Source organism: Ursus arctos, unplaced genomic scaffold, assembly GCF_023065955.2.
Source record: "Ursus arctos isolate Adak ecotype North America unplaced genomic scaffold, UrsArc2.0 scaffold_5, whole genome shotgun sequence".
Lineage (NCBI taxonomy): Eukaryota > Metazoa > Chordata > Mammalia > Carnivora > Ursidae > Ursus > Ursus arctos.
In genome coordinates this window covers 37007446-37033220 of record NW_026623067.1, presented here as the reverse complement: position 1 = coordinate 37033220, position 25775 = coordinate 37007446, and the positions used below count along the sequence as shown (strand labels likewise).

General features: G+C 38.9%; 1 protein-coding gene across 1 annotated transcript in view; it reads right to left on the bottom strand.

Annotated features, from left to right (window-relative positions):
- UBE2D2 (ubiquitin conjugating enzyme E2 D2) overlaps positions 1–25775 on the bottom strand; it is a 57914-nt gene that overhangs the window by 14902 nt on the left and 17237 nt on the right. The window contains exon 2 of the mRNA XM_026508119.4: positions 511–574. Within this exon, the coding sequence (XP_026363904.1) occupies positions 511–574 (64 nt within the window). The remainder of the gene's footprint in view (positions 1–510; positions 575–25775) is intronic.

Below are 25775 nucleotides of genomic sequence, written 5' to 3'. Positions count from 1 at the left end.
GGCGTCTGCCTTCGGCACAGGGCGTGATCCTGGGGTCCTGGGATCGAGCCCCGCATCGGGCTCCCTGCTCCGCTGGGAGCCTGCTTCTTCCTCTTCCTCTCCCACTCCCCCTGCTTGTATTCCCTCTCTTGCTGGCTGTCTCTCTCTCTGTTACATAAATAAATAAAATCTTAAAAAAAAAAAAAAGTAAAACTTCAAATATTTGACCCCAGGACAATACCCACAAGGGTTTAAGGATACGTAGGAAGGGGCTGGAACAACCACACAGACAATATCTGGCAGAAAAGGTTCAAAGGGTTGAAAATTAATACTACTACTACAGAAAAAGATGGGATACACTCAGAACCACATCTTTCGTGGCTAAGTAAGGGTAAACACTGCCTCCTCCTATAGCATAATTGTCTTTTCACACAAAAAATAATCTTAAGAGAGAGATGTTCTTCAGTCCCAGAGTTCCCCAGAGGCAGAAGGTTATGCAGTTTTACTCCATCATTCCCTTTAAATACTTACTATCATCTCCAACAGGACCTGCTGAACACTGTGCTGGGGGGTCCCGTGCCAGGTCATTCAATTCCTTAAGAAAACAGAAAGAAAAGAAATATATTCAACATAAATGTAACGTTAACCAATTAATAAAATTTTCATTCATACCAATATTGTCTATCCCACTACTAAAGTTTTTTTTTTTTTTTAAGATTATTTATTTATTTATTTGACAGAGATAGAGACAGCCAGCAAGAGAGGGAACACAAGCAGGGGGAGTGGGAGAGGAAGAAGCAGGCTCATAGCAGAGGAGCCTGATGTGGGGCTCGATCCCACAACGCCAGGATCACGCCCTGAGCCGAAGGCAGACGCTTAACCGCTGTGCCACCCAGGCGCCCCCCACTACTAAAGTTTTTTAAGGAAACTCCTCCAAAGTCAGACAAGGATGGATTTGTGAATCTTTAAGTTAAAGTATTTTGGATTCTTCTTCTTCTTCTTCTTCTTTCTTTTTAGAGAGGGAGGGGGGGAGGGGGAGGGAGAGACTCTTAAGCAGACTCCACACCCAGCACGAAGCCTGATGTGGGGCTTGATCTCACAACCCTGAGATCATGACCTAAGCCAAAATCAAGAGTTGGATGCTTAAATGACTGAGCCACCCAGCTGCCCCAGTATTTTGGATTCTTGAATGCAAATGTATGTTTAAAAAGTGGATCATTTTTGCTTTGTTCAGAGTTTAATAAGTAATTATAAGGGAAGTAAGCATATATTATATACTAAAGAGCTATAAAAATGGTTTTAAAGTAAAAAATTATGAAAAAAGAAGTTGAATTTCAAGGCCAGTTTTTGTACCAGAGAACTATGAGGTTACACTTGGGACAAGTTCTTGAAGTGATCTTTGAAACAAATGATATGAGACCATCTGACAAGATGTTGATATGTTTTCAGCTGATATGGACTACCAGGGTTCCAAAGGTAGTTGATAAAATTTAAAAAGGGATATATTGAAAAGGCTGGATATATTAAAAAGGCTGGAGTAATAAAACCCATCATGAAATTTTGTAATCAGAGATCTACCTGTAGTAATACTCTACAACCAGATGCCAGCTTCTTAGCCATTTTAACATTAAGAGCCCACAAACTTGAGATTTGTTATTGGGTGGAAATTCCTGAAAAAAACACAAGGCAGGAAATCATATTCTATTCCTTTCCCTCTTGGCTTGGTATCAGAGATGAAAAACAAGGGCTAGTTTTAGATCATGATTTTTTAAAAAGATTTTATTTGTTTATTTGACAGAGAGAGAAAGCATGAGCAGGAGGGAAGGGCAGAGGGAGAATCAGACTCCCTGCCAAACAGGGAAGCCTGATGCAGGACTCGATCCCAGGACCCTGGGATCGTGACCTGAGCCGAAGGCAGATACTTAACTGACTGAGCCACCTACACGCCCTGGATTATGTTTTTAATTAAAAAAAAAACTTTTAGGAGGCGCCTGGGTGGCACAGCGGTTGGGCGTCTGCCTTTGGCTCAGGGCATGGTCCCGGCGTTGTGGGATAGAGCCCCGCATCAGGCTCCTCTGCTGGGAGCCTGCTTCTTCCTCTCCCACTCCCCCTGCTTGTGTTCCCTCTCTCGCTGGCTGTCTCTATCTCTGTCAAATAAATAAATAAAATCTTAAAAAAAAAAAAAAACTTTTAAAAGTAATCTCTACAGCCAACATGGGGCTCACACTCATGACCCTGAGATCAAGAGTTGCATGCTCAACCGAGCCAGCCAGGTTGTGTGTGTGTGTGTGTGTGTGTGTATATATATATATATATATCCCAGATTATATATATATATAACCCCAGATTATATTTTTAAATGACAAAAGTAAAAACCGTAAAATCTAGTATTTTAAAAGTACAATAAAAGTATTCAGAGCCCATGGGGCACCTGGGTCACTCAGTCAGTTAAACGTCCGACTCTTGATTTTGGATCAGGTCATGATCTCAGGGTTGTGAGATTGAGAACCACATCAGGCTCCATGGTGGTTGTGGAGCCTGCTTAAGATTATCTTTCTCCCTCTGCCCCTTCCCACACCCCTCTCCCTCTGAAACAACAACAACAACAACAACAACAACAACAACAAAGCACTATTCAGAGCCCAGAAATAAACTCATGCTTATGTGGTCAACGAATTTACGACAAAGGAGGCAAGGGATGATATACAATGAAGAAAAGACAGTCTCTTCAATAAATGGAAAACTTGGCAGCTACATGCAGAAGAATGAAATTGGACCACTTTCTCATACCATATGCAAAAATAAACTCAAAATGGATTAAAGACTTAAAAGATTAAGACCCGAAACCACAAAACTCCTAAAAGAAAACATAGGCAGTATATTCCTGGACATGTCTTAGAAATATTTTTTTGGATCTGTATCCTCAGGGAAGGGCAACAAAAGCAAAAATAAACAATTGGGACAATATCGAACTTAAAACGCTTTTGTACAGCAAAGGAAACCGTCAACAACAACAAAAAGGCAACCTACTGAATGGAGGAAGATATTTGCAAATGATTGATCTGATAAGGGTTAATCCAAAATATATAAAGAATTCATACAAACTCAAAACCAAAAAACCCCCAGTGTGATTAAAAATGGGCAGAGGACCTGAATAGGCATTTCCCCAAGGAAGATATATAAATGGCCAACAGGCACATGAAAAGATACTCAACATCACTAATGAGATGGAAACGCAAATCAAAACCAGAATGAGCTAACACCTCATACTTATTAGAATGGCTAGTATCAAAAAGACAAGACAGGGGCGCCTGGGTGGCTCAGTCGGTTAAGTGTCTGCCTTCAGCCCAGGTCATGATCCCAGCATCCTGGGGGAGAGCCCCGAACAGGGCTGCCTGCTCAGAGCGGGGAGTCTGCTTTTCCCTCTGCCCGTGTGTGCTTGTGCGGCTCTCTCTCAAATAAGTAAATCTAAAAAAAAAAAAAAGACATGACATAACAATTGCTGGTGAGGATGCAGAGAAAGGGAATCGTTGTGCACTGCTTCTAGGAATGTAAATTGATGTAGCCACTAAGAAAAACATTATGGATGTTCCTCAAAAAGTTAAAAATAGAAATATCATATGATCCAGTAATTTAACTTCTGGATATTTACTCCAAAAAAAAAAAAAAATGAAAACACTAATTGGAAATGATACATGCTCTCCTAATGTTTACTACAGCATTATTCACAATAGCCAAGCTACAGAAACGGACAAAGTACCCATCAATAGATGAATGGCTAATGATGATGTGGTGTGTATATGTAAATATATATATGATGGAGTATTACTCAGCCACAAAAAGTAATGGAATCTTGTCATTTGCAACATGGACAGACCTTAAGGGTATTATGTTAAAATAAGTCAGGCAAAGAAAGACATAAATACCAAATGATTTCATTTACATGTGGAATCTAAAAAACAAAACAGATGAAGAAACAAAATACAGAAACAGACTCATAAATACAGGTAATAAACCTGAAGCAATAAGAAGAGGGGTGTGAGGAGGTGGACGAAATAGGTGAAGGGGATTAGAAGGTACAAACTTCCAGTTATAAAATAGATAAATCACACGGATGTGAAGTGCAGCATAGGGAATACAGTCGATAATATTGTAATAACTTTTTATGGTGACAAATGGTAACTACAATTATTGTGATGAGCGTTTCATAATGCATTTAAATGTCAAATCACTATGCTCTACCCCGGAAACTAATATAATACTGTATTGTCAACTATACTTCAATTAAAAAAAACTATTTAGAATCTTATTAATGAGTTCTTTGAAGGTATGATTTAACATTCCAAGTATTATATAGTTTTTAATTTACAGCACATAGTTATTTCTGTAAGTCCCTTCCTCTGAGTTAACTTACTCAACCAGTCATTTTGGTATATCAGTTATTGTGTAGTATCCTACGGGTAAACTTGGAGGACAAAGCACAGACTACAGAAATAAAGTTCTGTGTTTTTTTTTTTTAAGTTTATTTATGTTTTTCCTTGCCCATCTCAAGATAAATAACTGGGGCGCCTGGCTGGCTCAGTCAGAAGAGCATGCAAGCCTGAATCTTGGGGTTGTGAGTTTGAGCCCCAGTTGGAGAGAGAGATTACTTAAAAAGAAAAAAGAAAAGAAAAGAAAAGAAAAGAAAAGAAAAGAAAAGAAGAAAAACCTATTGTACAGTTCCCATTCCCAAATGTTGCTTTTTTTTTTTTTTTTTTTTTAAGATTTCTTATTTATTTATTTGACAGAGAGAGAGAGAGACAGCCAGCGAGAGAGGGAACACAAGCAGGCGGAGGGGGAGAGGAAGAAGCAGGCTCCCAGCGGAGGGACCGGATGCAGAGCTCAATCCCAGGACCCCAGGATCACACCCTGAGCCGAAGGCAGACACTTAATGAGTGAGCCACCCAGGCGCCCCCCCAAATGTTGCTTCTGATACAGGTCAGTGTAACTAAGAACACTTGCTTGATTTAAAACATAAAAGTCACCTATTTTTTAAAATTACTTATTATTTTTTAAAAATCTCTACATCCAACATGGGGCTCAAACTCACAACCCTAAGATCAAGAGTTGCATGGTCTTCTGACTGAGGCAGCCAGGTGCCCTGAAAGTTATCTATTTTTTTTTTTTTTAAAGATTTTATTTATTTATTTCTGAGACAGAAAGAGAGAGTGAGCGAGACAGCACAAGCAGGGAGAGCAGCAGGCAGAGAGAGAAGTAGGCTCCCCGCTAAGCAAGGAGCCCAATGTAGGGGCTCGAACCCAGGATCCTAGAATCATGACCTGAGCCGAAGGCAGCCACTTAACCAACCGAGCCACCCAGGCGCCCCTGTCCTTTTTTTTTTTTTTAAATAAAGTAATAAGTTGCTATTAAAATAAAACTCGAACCAAACAAGTTATTCTGAAGTCCTACCATGTGCATTAAATGGAATTTTATTTGTGCTTTAATATTTTGCTCTCAAATTAAGTCATCTTTTCCCATCTTGAAGGACAGCAATGTTTAACACCAAGAGCTAAGATTTATCTAAGTTGAATATAAGATCCGTCCATTTCATGAGCCAGTATGATATAATTAATTTTAAAACTTCACCCAAACTTATGCTAATAGATATTTAACACTCTCATTCAACACTTCCTTGGTTCAAGGCACTGATACGGATGAATCTCAAAAGCATAATGCTAAGTGAGAAAAATCAGATATAAAAAGACTGCATTTTATTCTACTGACACGACATTTTAGAAAAAGCAAACTTATAGTGACAGAAAGCAGATCAATAGTTCCAGGGGCTGGCGGGAATTGGAGGGGACTAACTACAAAGGGACATGATGAAAATTTTGGGGGTTATACCCCAAGATCAGGAATCGCATTCTCTACTGACTGAACCAGCCTGGCACTCCCTTCCATCCATCTTTCTATATGCATAAAATATCTCCTAAGAATACACAAGAAACTAGTTAACAGTACAGCTGACCACTGAACACAGCTTGGGGGTTAGGGGTACCAACCCCCTGCACAGTTGAAAATTTGCATATAACTTTTGACTCCCCCCAAAACTTAATTATGTACTTCCTTCAGGAAGGAAAGCCTGCTTTAGGGGCGAGAATGGGAATTCTACATATTTCCTTTATATCTTTTAAATCATATAACAAGTGTATTTATTGCCTATTTGAAACAGAAATGATCAGTTTTGACTGTAAATCTGGATTAAAATAAAACAGCTATTAAAAGTTGTAACCATCTAGAGGGTAATCAAATAGTAAAAACCCAGTCAGACTTGATAAATATAGAAGCTACACAATTTGATGTCTTTGCAACAAGATGAAACTGAAATTGAATCTTAAAATTTAATAAAGGCACTGATCTAGACAGATCACTTACTTTGGCAGAAGAAATACCCTAATATATCAGACAGTTTTTTGTTTAACATTTGGCTTTATATCTATACATTAATTTCTTTGATTTTTTTTTATTCTAAAAGAAAACGTATTCAGATTCATCTTGTATATCAAACAGTACATTATATATCTCATACTGGGAATGAGAGTGGGGCTAAGACAAAACCAAAAATCAAGGAATCTGTTTACTGAAAAACTTTTCTGTAGAAAGAACAACAGAGAAATAAAGCCTGTATTTAAAAATTTAGGAAAAAGAGGAAGGAGGGAACTCTGACAGTTAAGGTAGAGAATATTCTCTTCCTTTTCCTCCCTCCCTCTCGCTCTCTTTCTTTCTTTCTTTAAATAGGTTCCATGCCCAATGTGGGGCCTGAACTCATGATCCTGAGATTAAGAGTGGGTCCCACGCTCCACTGACTGAGCCAGCCAGGTGTCCCAAGAATACTTCATTTCCAAAAATATTTTATATTCTAACTTTTCTTGAAATCTAAAAAATAGTAAAGATTTATTTATTTATTTATTTTAGAGAGGTGGGGAGAGGCAGGGGGAGAGGAAAAGAGAGTCCTAAGCAGACTCCACATAGAGCATGGAGCCCAAGGTGGGGCTCAATCTCATGACCCTGAGATCATGACCTGAGCCAAAACCAAGAGATGAATGCTTAACTGACTCTGTCACCCAGGCACCCCTTAAAATCCAAAAAATATTTAAATAAAGGTCTTACTATGGGAACAGACTATAGATTTTACTGTACAGTTCTCGATTTAAAAAAAATTATTTGATGCTACAAACTCCCCTTATTTCTAGGTATATAGAATTAATATTTTTAAAGATCAAAGGTTATAAACAATTTTGATTCTCTGCAATTTTCCTAAATGTTTTTCATCTTAGTTTAAACAGCCCTATAACCTTATACCAATTAATTTATTTTAAAGTTTAATTCTCTATGGATTTTTAAAAAGATTTTTATGTATTTATTTATCTGAGAGACAGAGAGAAGGAGAGAGAGAGAAAGAACACCAATGCACGCAGGAGGGAGGGTAGAGGGAGACGGAGAAGCAGACTCCCCACTGAGCGGGGAAGCCAGATGCAGGACTCAATCCCAAGACTCTGAGATCACGACCTGAGTCTAAGTCAGACGCTTACCCAAGTGAGCCTCCCAGGAGCCCTTCTACGGATTTTTAAATACATTTCATACTATCTTTTTTGGCTCAGGAATATGATTTCCAATGAAGAGATATACAGGGATAACAACACTGCCTTACATTATTCCTGAATAACATCTATTTTCCAGAGGATTTAAAATGAATCACTATCAAATAAAACAGAACACTAAAACCTCTGAAAGCCTCAGATATTTCTGTACTATAGCACTATAGCAAAAAGAAAGGAACCTTCTTAACTCTCTAAGGGGATGGGGTCCTGCAAGGGATATGTGTAGATTTTAATTTTTTAAATTTCTTTTTCTCTTTTTTTAAAAGATTTTATTTATTTGTCAGAGAGAGAGAGAGAGCACAAGCAGGGGGAGGAGCGGCAGGCAGAGGGAGAAGCAGGCTTCCTCCTGAGCAAGGAGCCTGATGCAGGACCTGATCCCAGGACCCTGGAATCATGACTTGAGACGAAGGCAGACGTTTAACCAACTGAGGCACCCAGGCGTCCCTCCTTTCACTTTCAAGCAACCAAGTTACACTATTAGTTGGTTAAAATTAATGCTTCTATTAGTTATTTTTAAGTAACACTTTCCCAAATCTTAACAACTATGAAACAAAATACAGATGGCAGGAAACAGAGATTTGTTTCACCATTTTGGTCCTTACCGTGTGGCATAAGGTGAAAAGAACAAGATGGGAAAATGAAAGATCACAGTTAATTTCAGAGAAAAATGGCTCCAAAGCCAAGTTTTAATAGTTCCGAATGCTGTTACACAAATCAAAGATCTCTGGTAGTGATAATCAGGATAAGAGAAAATTTGGGGCGCCTGGGTGGCTCAGATGGTTAAGTGTCTGCCTTCAGCTCAGGTCATGATCTCCAGGTCCTGGCATCAGGGCCCAGGTCAGGCTCCTGGCTCAGCACGGAGTCTGCTTCTCCCTTTCCCTCTGCCTCCTCCTCCCCCCACTCATGCAAGAACCCATGCTCCCTCTCAAATGAATCAATAAAATCTTTTTAAAAAAAGGATAAGAGAGGGGCGCCTGGGTGGCACAGCGGTTAAGCGTCTGCCTTTGGCTCAGGGCGTGATCCCGGTGTTATGGGATCGAGCCCCACATCAGGCTCCTCCGCTATGAGCCTGCTTCTTCCTCTCCCACTCCCCCTGCTTGTGTTCCCTCTCTCGCTGGCTGTCTCTATCTCTGTCCAATAAATAAATAAAATCTTAAAAAAAAAAAGGATAAGAGAAGATTTAAGCAGAGATTATGATTCATAGAATTATAATTTCAAAGTCAGAAGAGATTACCCATACCAATACCCAATTTTATAAAAAAACAAGATAGAAAAGTATCTAACCCAAGGACAATACATTAGTAACTGGGAGAGTAAAGAAGTGATGTTCTATAATACTATGCTTCTTTAGTTTGAATCTAAAATGTTAGAAATGTGTAAGTTAAAATGTCTGAGAATTTCTGTGTTCCCCAGGAAATTAAGCTGAAGCTCCCTTAAGATGATTGCATTGCAAAGAAAGAATGGCTAGACCAGTTCTCAAAAATGAGGTCTTGGCACAGCAGGAGCATCACAAGAAAACCTGGTTCCCCAACCAGACCTACTGAATCAGAAACTCTAGAGTGTACTCTAATAACATGTGTTTTAACCAGCCCCCTCCCCCGAAATTATGATGCACTCTAAATCTTGATTACCTTTATGTTTCATAAATTAAGCAAAGAGAGAGCAATGCTAGAAAACTCAGTACCAGCAAGACTGGAAGGGAGGGGAAGGTAAAGGGCAAAATGGTATCACAAAATGAAGAAATCAAGAAAGGGATGAGACTTAGAAAGATAAGGTGTGTTCCACATTTTCAGAACACATTGAAGGGAAGCGGTCATCACTATACCTCTGCATTCTCCCTACCACACTCCTGTCTTATCAGGGTTGCAAGAGAAATGTTAACTTAATTTTTACTACCTACTTTTATGTCCAGCATAATAGTTGAAGCTAATATTTCAAAACAATTATCAATAGGGGTGCCTGGGTGGCTCAGTCGGTTAAGCACCTGCCTTCAGCTCGGGTCATGATCTCAGGGTCCTGGGATCAAGCCCCACATGGGGCTCCCTGCTCAGGGGGGATTCGGCTTCTCCCTCTGCCCCTCCCCACCTTGAGCTTGCGCTCTCTCTCTCTCAAATAAATAAAATCTTAAAAAAAAAATAATTAGCAATAATTAGCAGGTGCACACTCTCGTTCTCTCTCAAATAAATTTTTTTTTTTAAATCAGAGAGAGAGTGAGCACAAGCAGGGGGAGTGGCAGGCAGAGGGAGAAGCAGGCTCCCTGCTGAGCAAGGAGCCCGATGAGGAACTCGATCCCAGGACCTTAGGATCATGAGCTGACTGAGCTAGCCAGGTGCCCCTAAAATTAGACATTTTTAAAACTTGGGAGATATTATTGGGGCACCTGGGTGGCTCAGTCCGTTAAGCACCCAACTCTTGATTTCGGTTCAGGGTCATGGGATCAAGCCCCGTGTTGGGCTCTGCACTCAGCAGGGAGTCTGCTTAAGATTCTTTCTCCCGGGGCGCCTGGGTGGCACAGCGGTTAAGCGTCTGCCTTTGGCTCAGGGCGTGATCCCGGCGTTATGGGATCGAGCCCCACATCAGGCTCCTCTGCTAGGAGCCTGCTTCTTCCTCTCCCACTCCCCCTGCTTGTGTTCCCTCTCTCGCTGGCTGTCTCTATCTCTATCGAATAAATAAATAAAATCTTTAAAAAAAAAAAAAAAAGATTCTTTCTCCCTCTCTCTCTCTGCTCCCCACCCTTGCTGGCGCTCTCAAATAAATCTTAAAAAAAAAAAAAAAAAAAAAGGGAGGTATTAACTCATAGTTACCCTAGATGAGTTTAAAAGAGAAATATGTAATTTCTGATAATATCAAATTATAAAATCTCAAATTATCTGGTCTGATAGACTTAATTCCCTTGGCTCTGTCAAATATTTTCTATTTCTGTTACTAATGCTGCCTTCTAATATAAAGACAGACAAACTGATGCGAACATTTAACAATTTCAATCTTTCCCTGAACTGAGTATAAGTGGTAAATTTATTCGAGATTAAAGTCTATACTCCTTTAAAAAATTTCTTCTTTTTTTAAAGATTTTATTTATTTATTTGGCAGAATGAGAAAGCACAAGCAGGGGGAGCGGGAGAGGGAGAACAGGCTCCCCACTGAACAGGCAGCCTGACGTGGGGGCTTGGATCCCAGGACTCTGGGATCATGACCCAAGCTAAAGGCAGATGCTTAAATGACTGAGCCACCCAGGCGCCCCAATGTGACACTTTTAAAATAAATGTTTAAAAACATGATAACAAGACTACATTGTTTAGGGACACAGGGAAGAATAAAAAGAATGCAAAGAAATGATAAATACTAAATTCAAGGTGATCATTACTTCAGGGACAACACAGAGGGAGTTTCTTAAAGATCAAAGTTAATACAGCAATATTAACATTGGGCAAAATTGGCTGGTAGGTTCGTGGTGGGTATTTTTCTTCTCTCTCTCTCTCTCTCTCTCTCTCTCTTTTTTAAAGTAATCTCTGTATCCAACGTGAGTCCGGAATTTACAACTCAGAGATCAAGTGTCGCGTGCTCTACGGACTGAGCCAGCCAGACCCTCCACCCAGCCTGTGGTGGGTATTCTCTATACTTTTAGTTAACTTGAAATTTTTTAGGGGTGCCTGTGTTGGGCTCCCTGATCAGCAAGAAGTCTGCTTCTCCCTCTCTCTCTGCCCCTTCCCCTGCTTGTGATCTGTGTCTCTCAAATAAATAAATAAAATCTTTTAAAAAGAAAAGTGTTACATGACATGTATTCTTCTATACTTTTTCTTCATTGAGATTTTTTTCATGAAGATACAGAAATAAATCAAATTTATTCCTTTTTACTACTGTTTAGGCTCAATCTCACAACCCTGAGATAATAACCGGAGCAGAAATGAAGAGTCGGAAGCTTAACTGAGCCACCCAGGCACCCCAATAGTTCCTTTCTTTAGATGACTGGCATTTATTTCCTATTTTTCACTATCACAATGCTTTGGTAAATATTCTTACTCTTGTACACACAAATTTTTCTAAATACTGCTTCAATTTAACTAGAAAAAGTACCACCTCCCACTTTATTTTTTTATTTTATTTTTTAATTTTTTTTATTATATTATGTTAGTCACCATACAGTACATCCCTGGTTTTTGATGTAAAGTTCGATGATTCATTAGTTGCGTATAACACCCAGTGCACCATGCAATATGTGCCCTCCTTACTACCCATCACCAGCCTATCCCACCTCCCACTTTAAACCATGCAATAATGCCTTTTATAATATATGGGTGTTTAACATTATTTCCTCAATCCATACACACATGCAAAAATAAGTGTACTGTACTTAACTGTTCAACAAATTAGAACTTGTAAAGTTGATCAATGTCTAGAGAAGGGAAAATTATCCCTAAAGCATGCTTAATTAGGAGACCAATTCATCTGTTGACTTCCAAAAACATGGAGATGAACATGACAGAACTGTCCCCCATTTGAACCTCCATTCACCACCATCTGATAACCCTTCTTCAGGTCCAGATTAGCAGCACATTTCTTGCCCACAATCATTAAATGTGTAAGAACACTTGCATCATCACTTTCTACTACAAAAATCTGGGATATATATTTCTTAGATATCGCCAGAAAATGTGTTGGTGCTTGAGGGAAACTTCTTAATTATAACTGTCTCATCAACTCTATAGTTAATGTTTCAATGACTAAAGTGGAATTTTCTTCTAAAGGTCTACATGGATGGCTATTTTCTAAGTTTGTAAAAAATTCTCCATGTCCTTCACTTCAAAAATAGGTCTACCAAAAAACCACATGGAGATTTTTATACTACAAATATTGAAAAACAGTCATCTCATGTGTAAGCATATTAATGAAAATAAATTTCTGTAAGAATGGTAACAGTTATGCCATAACCTGTTTATGTCCTTGCTGATATCAGTAGGGACAAAAGACAGAATTCAGGTTTTCTAAGCCTTAACATTCTTTGATGCTTTTTCATTATTCTGAGCTTAGATAACTTTAAGCAAGTCATTCAACTTCTCCAGACCAGAGTTTTACACCTGTAAAACAAGGAAGTTAAACTGTAACAGAAATTTACACAGGATGGTTTAATTATAGCTGTAGGGGTCAAAAAAAGTTTGGGAAATGTTATAATCCACATCCTTATAAGAATATTCAAGAGTCTAGGGGCACCTGCTGGCTCAGTCAGCTGAGCAACCTACTCTAGATTTTGACTCAGGTCATGATCTCGGTACCGCAAATTCAAGCCCCAAGTCAGATGTAGAGATTACTTACATAAACAAACTTAAAAAAAAGTTTCACAAAGGAGAAACCTATATGAAATTCTGACAATGTATATAATTAACCCAATTATAAATCTATGATTAAAAATTAATTTTTTTAATGTAATCTCTATGCCCAGAGTGAGGCTTGAACTCACAACCCCAAGATCAAGAGTCACCTGCTCCAACAACCAAGCCAGTCAGGTGCCCCTAAAAATTATTTTTAAAAGGTGAGAACTCAGTTTACTTCAACTTGCCTTCACAATAGCACAGTTACAGTTTTAAAACATAACACTAAATTAGTGCTGTTTTCATTTTTTAGGATAAAAAAATATATTTTTATTTTGTTTTTTATTTTATTTTTTAAGATATTTTCTTTAAGTATTTGAGATAGAGAGCACAAGCAGGGGGAGCAACAGAGGGAGAAGGAGAAGCAGACTCCCTGCTGAGCAGGGAGCCTGACGCGGGAGTCTCGATCCTGGGACTCTAGAATCATGACCCAAGCCAAAGGCAGACGCTTAACTGACTAAGCCATCCAGGCGGATCATTACATATATTTTAAAGATTTATTTATTTGAGGGGGGAGGAGCAGAGTGAGAGGGAGAGTCTTAAGCAGACTCCGTGCTGAGCTGAGTGTGGAGCCTGATGCAGGGCTAGATCTCAAAACCCTGAGATCACAACCTGAGCTGACACCAAGAGTAGGAATGTTTAACTGACTGACTGCACCATCCGGGCACCCATATTACTCATTAACCGTACTATACAAAACAAATCTAGTATCATATATAGTACCATACGGTAATATTTCATGTTCAGTTTTTCATTTGTAACTTTCAAGAGTTAACTTCCATATACCCCGCCTCTTTCCTTTGTATCCTTAATTATAAATTCCTTGAGTGAGAGACGAGATATACCATATTCTTTACTCCATTTTCCAGAGACTGGAATATAAGAGGCACTCAAATGCCTAAATGAATGGATGAATGCCTAGCACAGTACCAAGCAGAATCACTCGCAAGGAAGATAAACAAAAGCACATAACTTCCCAGAGGAAGTCTCGTCTATTTGGGTTAGTCACTGATAATGTCACAAAACAGTCCACAGTGATATACAAAATATATTACTTACTGAACTTGAAAGGAACAGTTTGTTTTTTTTTTAATTTTATTTATTTGAGAGAGAGCATGGGGAAGGGGAAGACAGAGGGAGAGGGAGAAGCAGACTCCCTGCTGAGCAGGGAGCCCAATGTGGGGCTCCATCCCAGGACCCTGAGATCATGACCTGAGCTGACACTTAACCAACTGAGACACCCAGGCGTCGCTGGAACAGGTATTTTTGGGTGAGACTGGATGACACCAAAGACCAATGAGTTTCTTTGAGCACTTAAGGAGTAACCACTTAGGTGGAAATGTTCTGTTATAATTAAAGACAATATTCTTTGTTCATTATTGAAGATCAAGAACTTTTCCTAGACTATGTTTTACCTCTATGAACTACCATTTACTCATTTCAAAACTTGAAAAAAAAAATTCAATCACTCCAAGATCCTAGGAACAGTATGTCTGGAATACTCCACACTCTGTATCCCCCACCCTCATGCACCTTTAGGCTTCACTCAAATGTTGCCTTTGGAGAAGTGCTTCTAGGAAACCCTCCATGTCCATTCAATTTCTTGTTAAATACTATCATGGAGAAGTGCAAGCTGCTTTAACAACTCATGCTACTTCATTTTTATCTGTGTGATTACTTAATGTCTCTCGACATCAAATGAAAAATAAGGACTTGACCTCCAGCTTTCTGCACAATACCTGGTCCATGGGAAGTGCCCACTAAGTGTCTGCTGAAGAACAGTTACAATTACACAATATAACTATAAGTACCTGGAGAAAGACAACACAATCTTTCTCTGTAAGATACTTAAAAAAATATATATCTGAAATCAAACTGCATATTACACAATCAATGGCATGTCAGCTTAATTGGCAGTATGTTTTCTTTCTTAGTAGTATATACACAATAATGACACATCTTTCAATTGATGGCATCTTAGATTCAATGGAGTAAAGTACTTGGATAAGAAATAATATTCTCTGATACTGCAGTCATGGGATCCTATACCTAACAAAGTACAAGTTTAGAATTTTGGCAATCAGGGCCAAAGAAGAAAATGACTTAGTAAATGACAGAGTTAGGATAGGGAAAGCACAACTTTTCTAGAAGACTACTTAGGTAATATAGGTAGGGGGACAAAAATATTGAGGCACACATGGTACCAAAAGCGAAAGAGGTGAACAGCTACTCCTTGTTAACAACTCCTGGAGCTGAGGAGCAGTGGTAGCTAGCTTGTTGGGGCACGTCAGACTGTATACAGGATACCCAGCAGGGTTTGAAATCCTCTCTCCTTTCAGTTACTAAAGTAGTGGTCAATTCTCTTCAGTACTCTATGTCCAAAATGAGGGTGGCACATAGCCAGGTAGATGGGAAGAGTTCATGAGCTAACAGACAGTGGAGCATCTAAGCCAAAAGATTCCACTGCTCACTAAGCTCCAAAGAAAATACTGAAATGTTAGGAAAAGCTCCCTTCCTAGCATTCAGGTAAACAGAATCTTGTACACCCCACTAGCTGATTCCACCTCAATTGACAACTTCGTAGCAAACTACAAACTTATTTTGTATAACTGTAAGAACTTATTTTGTCAAAGGTCACCACCATGCTTTTCCATAACAACAATCATGTACCATAGTCCCACGCTACAAAAAATAGGGAAATGAACTGATATTAATATAATTATCTTGGAGTAGTTCTGTGCTACTTCCAGCGACAGGACAATGGGGACCTCAAAAACAGGTAAAAATGACATCTTATGCCCCATTATACTCTGTAGAACTATGCTCTACCCTCTAAAAAACACACAAGTACTATTTCTAGTAAGTAGCATATGATTAAGTTTTGGTTCTCTGATGTTCTGAAATATATAAAAACTGTTAACCTGAAACTGTAAATCCTTGAAATTTATTTATTTTTAAAGATTTCATTTACTTATTTGAGAGTGAGAGAGAGCACGAGCAGGGAGAAGGGGCAGAGGGAGAGGGAGAAGCAGACTCCCTACTTAGCAGGGAGTTAGATGCAGGGCTCAATCCCAGGGCTCTGGGATCATGACATGAGCCAAAATCAGAGGCCTAACCAACTGAGGCACCCAGGTGCCCCAAATCCTTGAAATTTAAAAGTAATACTTCTCACAGACTTTACTCTTTAATCTCAAAGCACAATTTCCATTTCACAAGTTCTCCAACACTAACCCAGGGAGTTCAAAATGGTGAATTCATCCAGCTTAATCACTCTTCCTATAGACTGACAATCTCTGATATAAAATAGGTGATCAAAGTCAACTGAGCTATTAAATTTTACTATGCCAGAAGACTAGCTAAATATTTGCAAAGCTCTCTCACGTAATGATCAAGGCACAGAAAATAAAATTCATTAAAAAAAAAAAAAAAACCCAAACCAAGTCTCGAGGCTGGAATTATATTTTAGAACAGTTATTCAAAATACCTACTGACAGAAAAAGATTTTTGCGTCTCTATGGAATAGTCCAACCTTCACAACTAGACACTGGACAGTATTAACAAAAATGTGAATAGGTACATCTGAAGAAATGTCTTTTCAAAATTACATTTTATGTAAGCTTAGAGATAGGAGCTCTTTGTCCACATTGAAATCACTTGAGATGCCATCTAATCAAGTATCTTCTACACAGTAATAGAAGCGTTTATTAGTGTCTTGGGGGAAGATATTACAGAAAAATGAACAGTTTCTGTTTTCCTATGATGAAATTTACACTCTAAAAGAATTTCCACTTCATCAGTAGCAAGAGTTGGGAAAAGGCCAGACAAAATTTAAGCCTAACTAAGGCTGGGGAAAGGTTTGGGACCAATGAGTATTACCTATTTTATGTTTTATTTTTTATTTCTTTCAAGATTTTATTTATTTGAGAGAGAGAGAACGTGAGTGCACGAGCAGGGGGGAAGGGCAGGAGAAGGAGAAGCAGACTCCCCAATGACCAGGGAGCCTGACTTGGAACTTGATTCCAGGACCTCAGGATCATGACCTGAGCCAAAGGCAGTCGCTTAACCGACTAAGCCACCCAGGCACCCGTATTACCTGTTTTAAGAACATTTTATACTTCCTGATATTAAGAACAAAGCATAACTCTCATAGGCAGTTCTAACATGGCAGATCTGACCAATTAACCTGCAGGGAATATTTAACCCATATAATCATTACAGCAGTGCTACTTGAGGATTCTGAGAGCATTTTTGAGATTAACAAAGAGGAGGCAGCAAGCAGAGTAGCAGTTCTTTGGTATGACAACAGGAAACATATGAAAACATTATGAATCAAGTAAAAAAAAAAAAAAAGGACAGCTAGTCAGCCTCAAGTTTCTTTCTGTTTTTTAAGTTTTTATTTAAATTCTAGTTAGTTGGGGCACCTGGGTGGCTCAGTCAGTTGGGCCCCAGACTCTTGACTCCAGCTCGGGTTATAATCTCAGGGTCGTTAAATCAAGCCCTGCGATGGGCTCTGTGTTCAGCTGGGAGTCTGCTGGAGGGTCTTTCTCTCCCTCTCCCCCTCCTCCCACATGCGCGCACTCTCTCTCTTGCTCTCTCTCTTAAATAAATAAATCAATCTTAAAAAAAAACCTGTTAACATACAGTATAATATTAGTTTCAGGTGCAGCTCAAGTTTCTTAATACACATATGTTATCAGGACCATGAGTTACGTGAGAGTTTCGGTAGGAACAAGTCTGGTAGTATGAAATTCCCTCTCCCTGTAACTCAAATTTTATCCAACAATTTCCAAACAGGCAGGCAACCATGAAGAGAGCCACCTCCTTGATCCTTAGGCTTTTAAAGTCTTACATAAAAAAACTTAAAGAATACAAGGTAAAAGAAAAGAACCCAGTAATTACATTTTAATGCTACAAGAAATAGTTTAATTCCAAAACATACATAGTTTTTTAGAACTTCACGCTAGTTACCTTTTGTCTTTTTAATTCCTTTTCTTAGGTCTCCCAGCACTAGGTTACACAAAGCAACTTGGGGGAGGGAGAGGAAGGAAGAAATGGGTAGATGTTGGTTAGAGTACTTCCAGTTATAAGATGAACAAGATCTGAGGATCTAATGTACAGCAAGGCGGTTATAGTTAGTAATACTGTATTATATACTTAAAACTTCCTAAGAGAGTATACCTTAAATGTTCTTACCACAAAAAAGAAATGGTAATTATATGACATGTGGAGGTGGTTAGCCAACACTATGGTGGTAATTATTTTGCAATATGTAAGTGTATCAAATCAACACTGTATACCTTAAACTTATACAATGTTAATGTCAATTACATCTCAATAAAGCTGAGAAAAAAAGAAAAAAAAGCAATTTAGGAAGTCATTCTGACAGGAAAAAAAAAGGCCCCAAATAAATGGCTTTTTCCTCAAAACAATCATATTTTTTAGGTTTCACTACAACAAGCCTTTCCCTTCCCATCTATTCCTCCTCTCTTCCTTCCTCATACTACTGATTGGCTAAATACATCTTCAGAAGAACTTTTTTGAATTAACATTTGGGAAAATGCTAATTTAATATTACTCAACCGTTAGAATTGTTTTTAATGAATCAAAAAAAATTCTACTAAATTAAATTTGTAATGATGACCTTATCCAAGAAGTAAATACATTATTAAGACAACATTTACTATAATTTCCCCTGCAGTAAATAATCTCCAAAGATGGCTATCAACAATCTCTCCATCCCTATAAGAATATACTATTCCTCTTACCAACAAATCATCTAGGGGCACCTGGGTAGCTCATTCGGTTAAGTGACTGGCTCCTGATTTCAGCTCAGGTCATGATCTCAGGGTTGTGAGATCCAGCCCTGTGTTGCTCAGTGGAAAGTCTGCTGGAGATTCTCTCTCTCCCTTTGCCCTCCTCTTAACAACAACAACAAAAAAATCGGGGCGCCTAAGTGGCGCAGTCATTAAGCGTCTGCCTTTGGCTCAGGGCGTGATCCTGGATCCCTGGGATCGAGCCCCGCATAAGGCTCCTCCACTGGAAGCCTGCTTCTTCCTCTCCCACTCCCCCTGCTTGTGTTCCCTCCCTCGCTGGCTGTCTCTCTCTGTCAAATAAATAAATAAAATCTTAAAAAAAAAAAAATCGTCTATTTCCCTTCCCCTAGAATCCAGGCTGGCTGTGCATCCTGGTTGACCAAAAAAGTAGAGCAATTTACGACACTGTGTCAGTTTTAAGTTTAGTGTTTAAGAGGCCTGACAGCTTTTCTTCTTTTGCTCTGAGCCATCACATAGGAAGTCCAGGCCATCTTGCTAGAAAGACCCTTTGAGGGCTGGGAATGCACATGTCAGCTAACAGTGAGCATCAAGTTTCCAGACATGTGGGGGAGGTCTTCTTGAACCTTTTAACTTTGATGACAGCTGAATATAACCACAGAAATGACCCTGGCTGACAATACATGAGGCAAAACTGCCTGATCAATCCAAAGAATCCTGAGAAATAGTATAAGTCGCTGTTTTAAGGCACTAAGCTTTGGAAACACTTATTACACAGCAAAGCTAACTGATAAATACCCCTATATAGTCTCTAAAGAGAATAGGACTCTGATGAATGAGGAAGGCATGGTCAAGGCCCTTGAGGCACTCCATGTGCATAAAAGAGATGCATAAGCAGGGTATGTTAGTAAAATATGGTAACTGCACTTATAAAAGTATTCACGAGATGCTACTCAAGCTCAGAGGAAGCCCAGGATGGATCATCACAGAAATTTTCTAGAAGAGACATGTTTGAGCAGAGTTTTGAAGTAGAGTTAGTTAGCCAGATAGGTAGGAAGGAAACAATATGAGAAACATCAGAGAGGTGGAAAAGCAGGATGGTTGTGAGGAGCTGTGTGCATACGTATGTGTGAATGTGTGTGACCCAATGTTATAAGTAATTTGGTGCTACCAGAAGACTGAAAAGCCAGAGATGTAGTTGGCAGGGGTAAAGAGGTTATGAAAAGCTTTGTCCATCATGCCAAGGAGCTCATAGCTCTTGCATGCAGTAAGAAGCCACTGTAGGGATTTTTTAAGGTTAGTAACAAGGTCACAGTAAGGTGATTGTGTTTTAGAAAGCTTGCAGCATGTAGAAAAGGTCTTTACAGGGAATTAGACTGAAAATCAAGAGACTAGAAATGGGGCCATTAGATTAGTCCAGGTGAGAGATGATGGCTTGAATTAGGGCACTGAGAAAGGGATGAAGAGAAACAGAGACAAAAATTGGCAAGGCGCAGTCACTAACTGGATATAGAGGACTCCACTGGTCAGCATCTAATCAGGAAAGCAGAACCCATGCCAGTGAGTTTCACAGACAAAACTTAACATGGGGAATTTTTTTGAAGGTGTAAGAAAAATGAAAGGGCTAATAGGAAACAGCTGGAAACCCTGAGACTGGGAAGAGCAGGGCTACTATCCTTGAGACTGGAGGAACCAGAGACACAGGTCGTATCACCAGAGTCCAGGAGCTGTGGCTGCCTAGAGGGAGCTGGACCATGAAAGAGATGCAGTCATCTCAAGCAACAAGAGGGAAGACATGCCCTCCCCTGGCCCCGTTATCCCCACTGGCCAAGCCTGACTAGGAGCTGGTTGGCAAGGGAGCTTGAGAAAGGTAGCTTACCTTTTACAGGAAGAGCAAAGTAGAGGAAGGTAAGAAAATAGATATGAGCATAAACAGCAAGTGAGCAAGGAATGAGGATAAAGGACAAAGAGAAGATTGATTCCTCCTTGCTATCTGGCTTCAACTGAGGTGGGGTGGAGGTGTCAGAACCTGAGATTAGGAAAGCAGGAAGATGGTGGGGGTGAGGGGGATAAGGGAGGGGATACAGAGAAGGACACAAATAATCTAACTTTTAAAAACTCCCTCATTGGGGCACCTGGGTGGCTCAAAAACAATCACAAATTTCTTTTTCTTCCTTTCTTCCTTCCTTTCTTTTTCTTCTTTCTTTCTTTCTTTCAAGATTTAATTTATTTATTTGTCAGAAAGAAAGAGAGAGCATGCACAAGCAGGGGGAGCAGCAGGCAGGGGGAGCGGGAGGCAGAGGGAGAAGCAGGCTCCCCACTGAGCAAGGAGACTGATGCAGGACTTGATCCCAGGACCCTAGAATCATGATCTGAGCCGAAGGCAGCTGCTTAACTGACTGAGCCACCCAGGGGTCCCAAAACAATCACACATTTCTAATTCTGCTAAGTACTAAAACAAAACAATAAAAAAAAAAAAAAACCCAAAACCCCACAACTGCCTCGTTACCAAAAGCTACTGGCTGAGAAGAAAATTTTTTAATATTTTAAAATATTGTGAAGGGTAAGAAGTTATGATAAAAGTAGTTTATTTCAAGTGATACACTTCCCTCCAGATTTGACATCCTAATATATTGTCCAGGGTCCTTTACAACACCAAACAACATTCTTGGTAGATATAAGTATTCATCTAAAACCTCAAATGAGGTAAATAATAGGCTAGTCATCTTAGCTAAATATAGAAGACAGCTATTTTTAAATGTTATATATTGATCTAGAAGAAAATCATAAAATATTTTTAGAATACTGCAAATGTCCAATACTTTCATCTGCTAAATAAAAATAATTAGATCTACAGGGGTTCTGTACTTTGTGACTTTTGAAGTACCTGTTTCTTTAAGTTACAATTCCTAGAAATATAGATTTTGGTCTAACAATACAGCATGTGTTTAGAAAGATATATAGTAAGAACCACTGAAAGTATCTCAAACTTTTAGGCAAAATGACAGATTGAACATGTAACTTTTACTCTCTCCAAAATCCTATTAAAATAAGATTCAACAGAGTTTTTAAAAATTTTTCATTTCAGCATAGTTACCATACAATGTTATATTTGTTTCAGGTGTATAATATAAAGATTCAACAATTCCATATATTAGTCAGTGCTCATCAAGGTAAGTGTACTCTTAATCCCCTTCACTATTTCAACCATTCCCTGACCTCCCCTCTGGTCACCATCTATTTCTTTTCTATAGTTAAGGAGTCAACACTTTTTTTTTTTTTTTTAAAGGCTTAAACACACTAGTACAAAAAATGGGAGAAGAGGCAACAGCAACAAAATTTTGGGAAAGTAGAAGGCAAGAGCGATGAATGTTAGTGACTTAGCAGTCCCAAGAAGGTTAATTCTAATTTATGGGAAAAACCAAATTTACAGAGGCTCAGAAGTTGATGGTACAAGCAACTCCTGGAAGTAGAGCTAAAAACAGGCCTGTCGGCAGATCTGTTTAGGCAGAGGAGGATACAATCAGCAAAATCTAGAGACGACGGGGCAGTATACAAAACAAGGGATCTGTTTTATTCAACAAATAAGCGTAAGAAGAAAGAGGGGATACCTATATATTAACAAAGACTTAAAAGACATCAACCAAATGCAATTAGTTGACTTTCTTTATATAATTAATTCAAAAAAATCAAGTGTAAAAAAGACTGAAAACCTCATTTGAGGGTGTCTGCGTGGCTCAGTTGGTTAAGCATCTGACTTCAGCTCAGGTCATAATCTCAGGGTCCTGGAATTGAGCCCTGCATCAGGCTCCCCACTCGGTGGGGCGTCTGCTTGTCCCTTGCCCTCTCCATCTGTCCTCCCTGTGCTCATGGCTCTTTCTGTCCCTCTCTCAAATAAATAAAATCTTTAAAAACAAAACAAAACAAAAAACACCTCATTTGAAAAAGAAAAATTTTTAAACTGGATATTTGATATCATGAAATTATTGTCCATATTTTATTTTACTTTTTTAAACCTTTTTAAACTTTGTCAGAGAGAGAGAGAGAGAGCGTGCACAAGTAGGGGGAGCGGTAGGCAGAGGGAGAAGCAGGCTCCCCACTGAGAAAGGAGCCAGATGTGGCACTCGATCCCAGGACCCTGGGATCATGACCTGAGCTGAAGGCAGATGCTTAACTGACTGAGCCACCCATGCGTCCCAACTGTTCATATTTTGGATGTGATAACTGTAGGGGCTCCTGGTTGGCTCAGTTGGTGGAACATGCGACTCTTGATCTCAAGATTGTGAATGAGCCCTACCGTGAGGGTAGAGATTACTTAAAATAAAATCTTAAAAAAAAAGACAGAGAGATGTGATAACTACATCATGCACATGATTTTAAAAGAGTTCTTATTTCAGGGTTTTTCAATCTGGGCAATATTGACATTTTCAGCTGGGTAATTCTTTGTTGCTGGAAGCTGTCCTATGCATTGTAGAATGTTTAGCTGCTCAGCTTCTACCTACTAGATGCCGGTAGCCTCCCAGTTATGACAACCAAAAATGTCTACAAACAATGCCAAATGTCACTTAGTGGGCAAAACTGCCCAGAGGTGAAAACCACTGACTTATCTTTTAGTAATACATGTGAATTATTTACAGATATAATGATGTGATATTTGGGATTGGCTTAAAAATAATCCAGTGAGACTGGAAGAGGTAATTGAGAAATAACGTAAAATGATGGGTGATGAGGTGCTTGGAAATTTATTAGACAATTATTTTGTGCATTTTTCTATAGTGTTATATATTCATAATGGTAAATTTAAAAAAAAGAAAGTTAATTAGAAACTCTTGTATCTTGTTAGTTGGGTGTCTAAAAACATTGGAAAACAATTCTTCAATATCTTACAAAAATGGAAAGGCTCACAATCTATAACCAAACAACTTTACTGACTATAAAAAGAAACCTTCACCTATGTGCACCAAGAGACAGGTATGGCGATGTTGATGCTTCAGTGTCTGTAGCAGCAAAAACTTAGAAACAATGCCTATCACAGCGGAATAAATTTAAAAAATATATACTGTTGGTACATTTGTATTTACTGAAAATACATGTTATTTAAAAGGCATATATTTTCATAACATCTATGTAAATTTTGACAACTAGTTAATGTTGTTTATGGATAAAAATCTTAAGAATAGGGGCGCCTGGGTGGCACATCGGTTAAGCGTCTGCCTTCGGCTCAGGGCGTGATCCCGGCATTGTGGGATCGAGCCCCACATCAGGCTCTTCCGCTATGAGCCTGCTTCTTCCTCTCCCGCTCCCCCTGCTTGTGTTCCCTCTCGCTGGCTGTCTCTATCTCTGTCGAATAAATAAATAAAATCTTTAAAAAAAAAATCTTAAGAATAATAAAGATAAAACTTTAAAACTTAAAACTAATAAAACTGATGTCTAGATCACTTCCTTGATTCTGGAGTCCTCCAGTGAATGCCTCTCCTCTTAAGCCACAGGCCAGAGGTTTGTTCTTTGAAAAGGATAAAACAGAACGCCTCACGAATGACAGCCTATAAGCACAGTCAAGGGGATGGATGGTGTACAGAAAACAGGAAGGTTAAGTGAACATTTACATACAAACTTTGTTCCCAGTGGTTCTAAGAAAACTGGAAGCCTGGCCTGTACCGTTTAGAAAGGAGATTACAAGATCCTCAGGAAAATGTGACCAGCACAAGATAAAGAGCTTTACAATTCAATGATATTAACGGTTCATCCCAGAGAAATAGCCCAGCCAGCAAAACGTAAACTGAACTCCACAGTTCCCAAACCTCACCCCTACATGCTCAGACCTTTTCATCAGTTTTCTTAGTACTCCAATCCTAATAAGTATAAATGACAATGAAGAAATCAGCCATCTGATCATATATCTTCAACATGAAAGATAAACAACAAAACAATATATAGAAAAAAAGCAAAGGAAAACTATCATGAATATCCTAAAAGGTAAGACAAGCTACTGCTTATGAAACAAGAGCAAAATTCTTTTTTTTTTTTTTTTTTAAGATTTTATTTATTTATTTGACAGAGAGGGAGACAGCCAGTGAGAGAGGGAACACAAGCAGGGGGAGTGCGAGAAGAAGAAGCAGGCTCACAGCGGAGGAGCCTGATGTGGGGCTCGATCCCATAACGCCGGGATCACGCCCTGAGTCAAAGGCAGACGCTTAAGGACTACGCCACCCAGGCGCCCCAAGAGCAAAATTCTTAAAACAAACATATTGAATGAGAAAGTCTTCTACAAAGTAGATAAAAGACAAAGGCAGAAAACAGAAAATACAGGACTAATCCAAATACTCCCTCAAATTGATCTATAGATTCCATGTAATCTCTATCAACATTCCAAATGCCACCCACTTTTTTTTTTTTTTTTTTTAACAGAAATGACAAGGTGATCGTCAAATTCATGTAGTAATACAGGGGACCCAAAGACCAAAACAATTTTGGAAAATAATTAATTTAGAATACTCACACTTAAGGATTTTAAAACAATACAAAGCCATAGTATTCACAGTCTGACATAAGAACAGTCTGGCAAAAGAATAGACATATATATCAATGGAACAGAAAGTTCAGAAATAAACCCATACATCTATGGCCAACTGGTTTTTTACAGTTGTCAAAACAACTCACCTGGGGGAAAGAACAGTCTTTTCAACAAACGGTTCTATGACAAATGGATATTCACATGCAAAAGATGAACCTAGACCCCTACTTCACATCATATAGTAAAGTTAACTAAAAATGGACCAGACACCACAATCTCACACCCATCAGGAAGGCTATTAGAAAAACAAACAAAAAAACAAAAAAACCCAAACCAAAAACAAAAACAGAAAGTAACAAGTGTTGGTTGGATGTACAGAATTAGAACCCTTGTATTGGTGGGAGAGTAAAATGGTACAGTCACGGTGGAAAACAGTATGGCAGTTTCTCCAAAAATTAAAAATAGAATTACTATATGATCTAGCAATTCAAGTTCTAGGTATAAA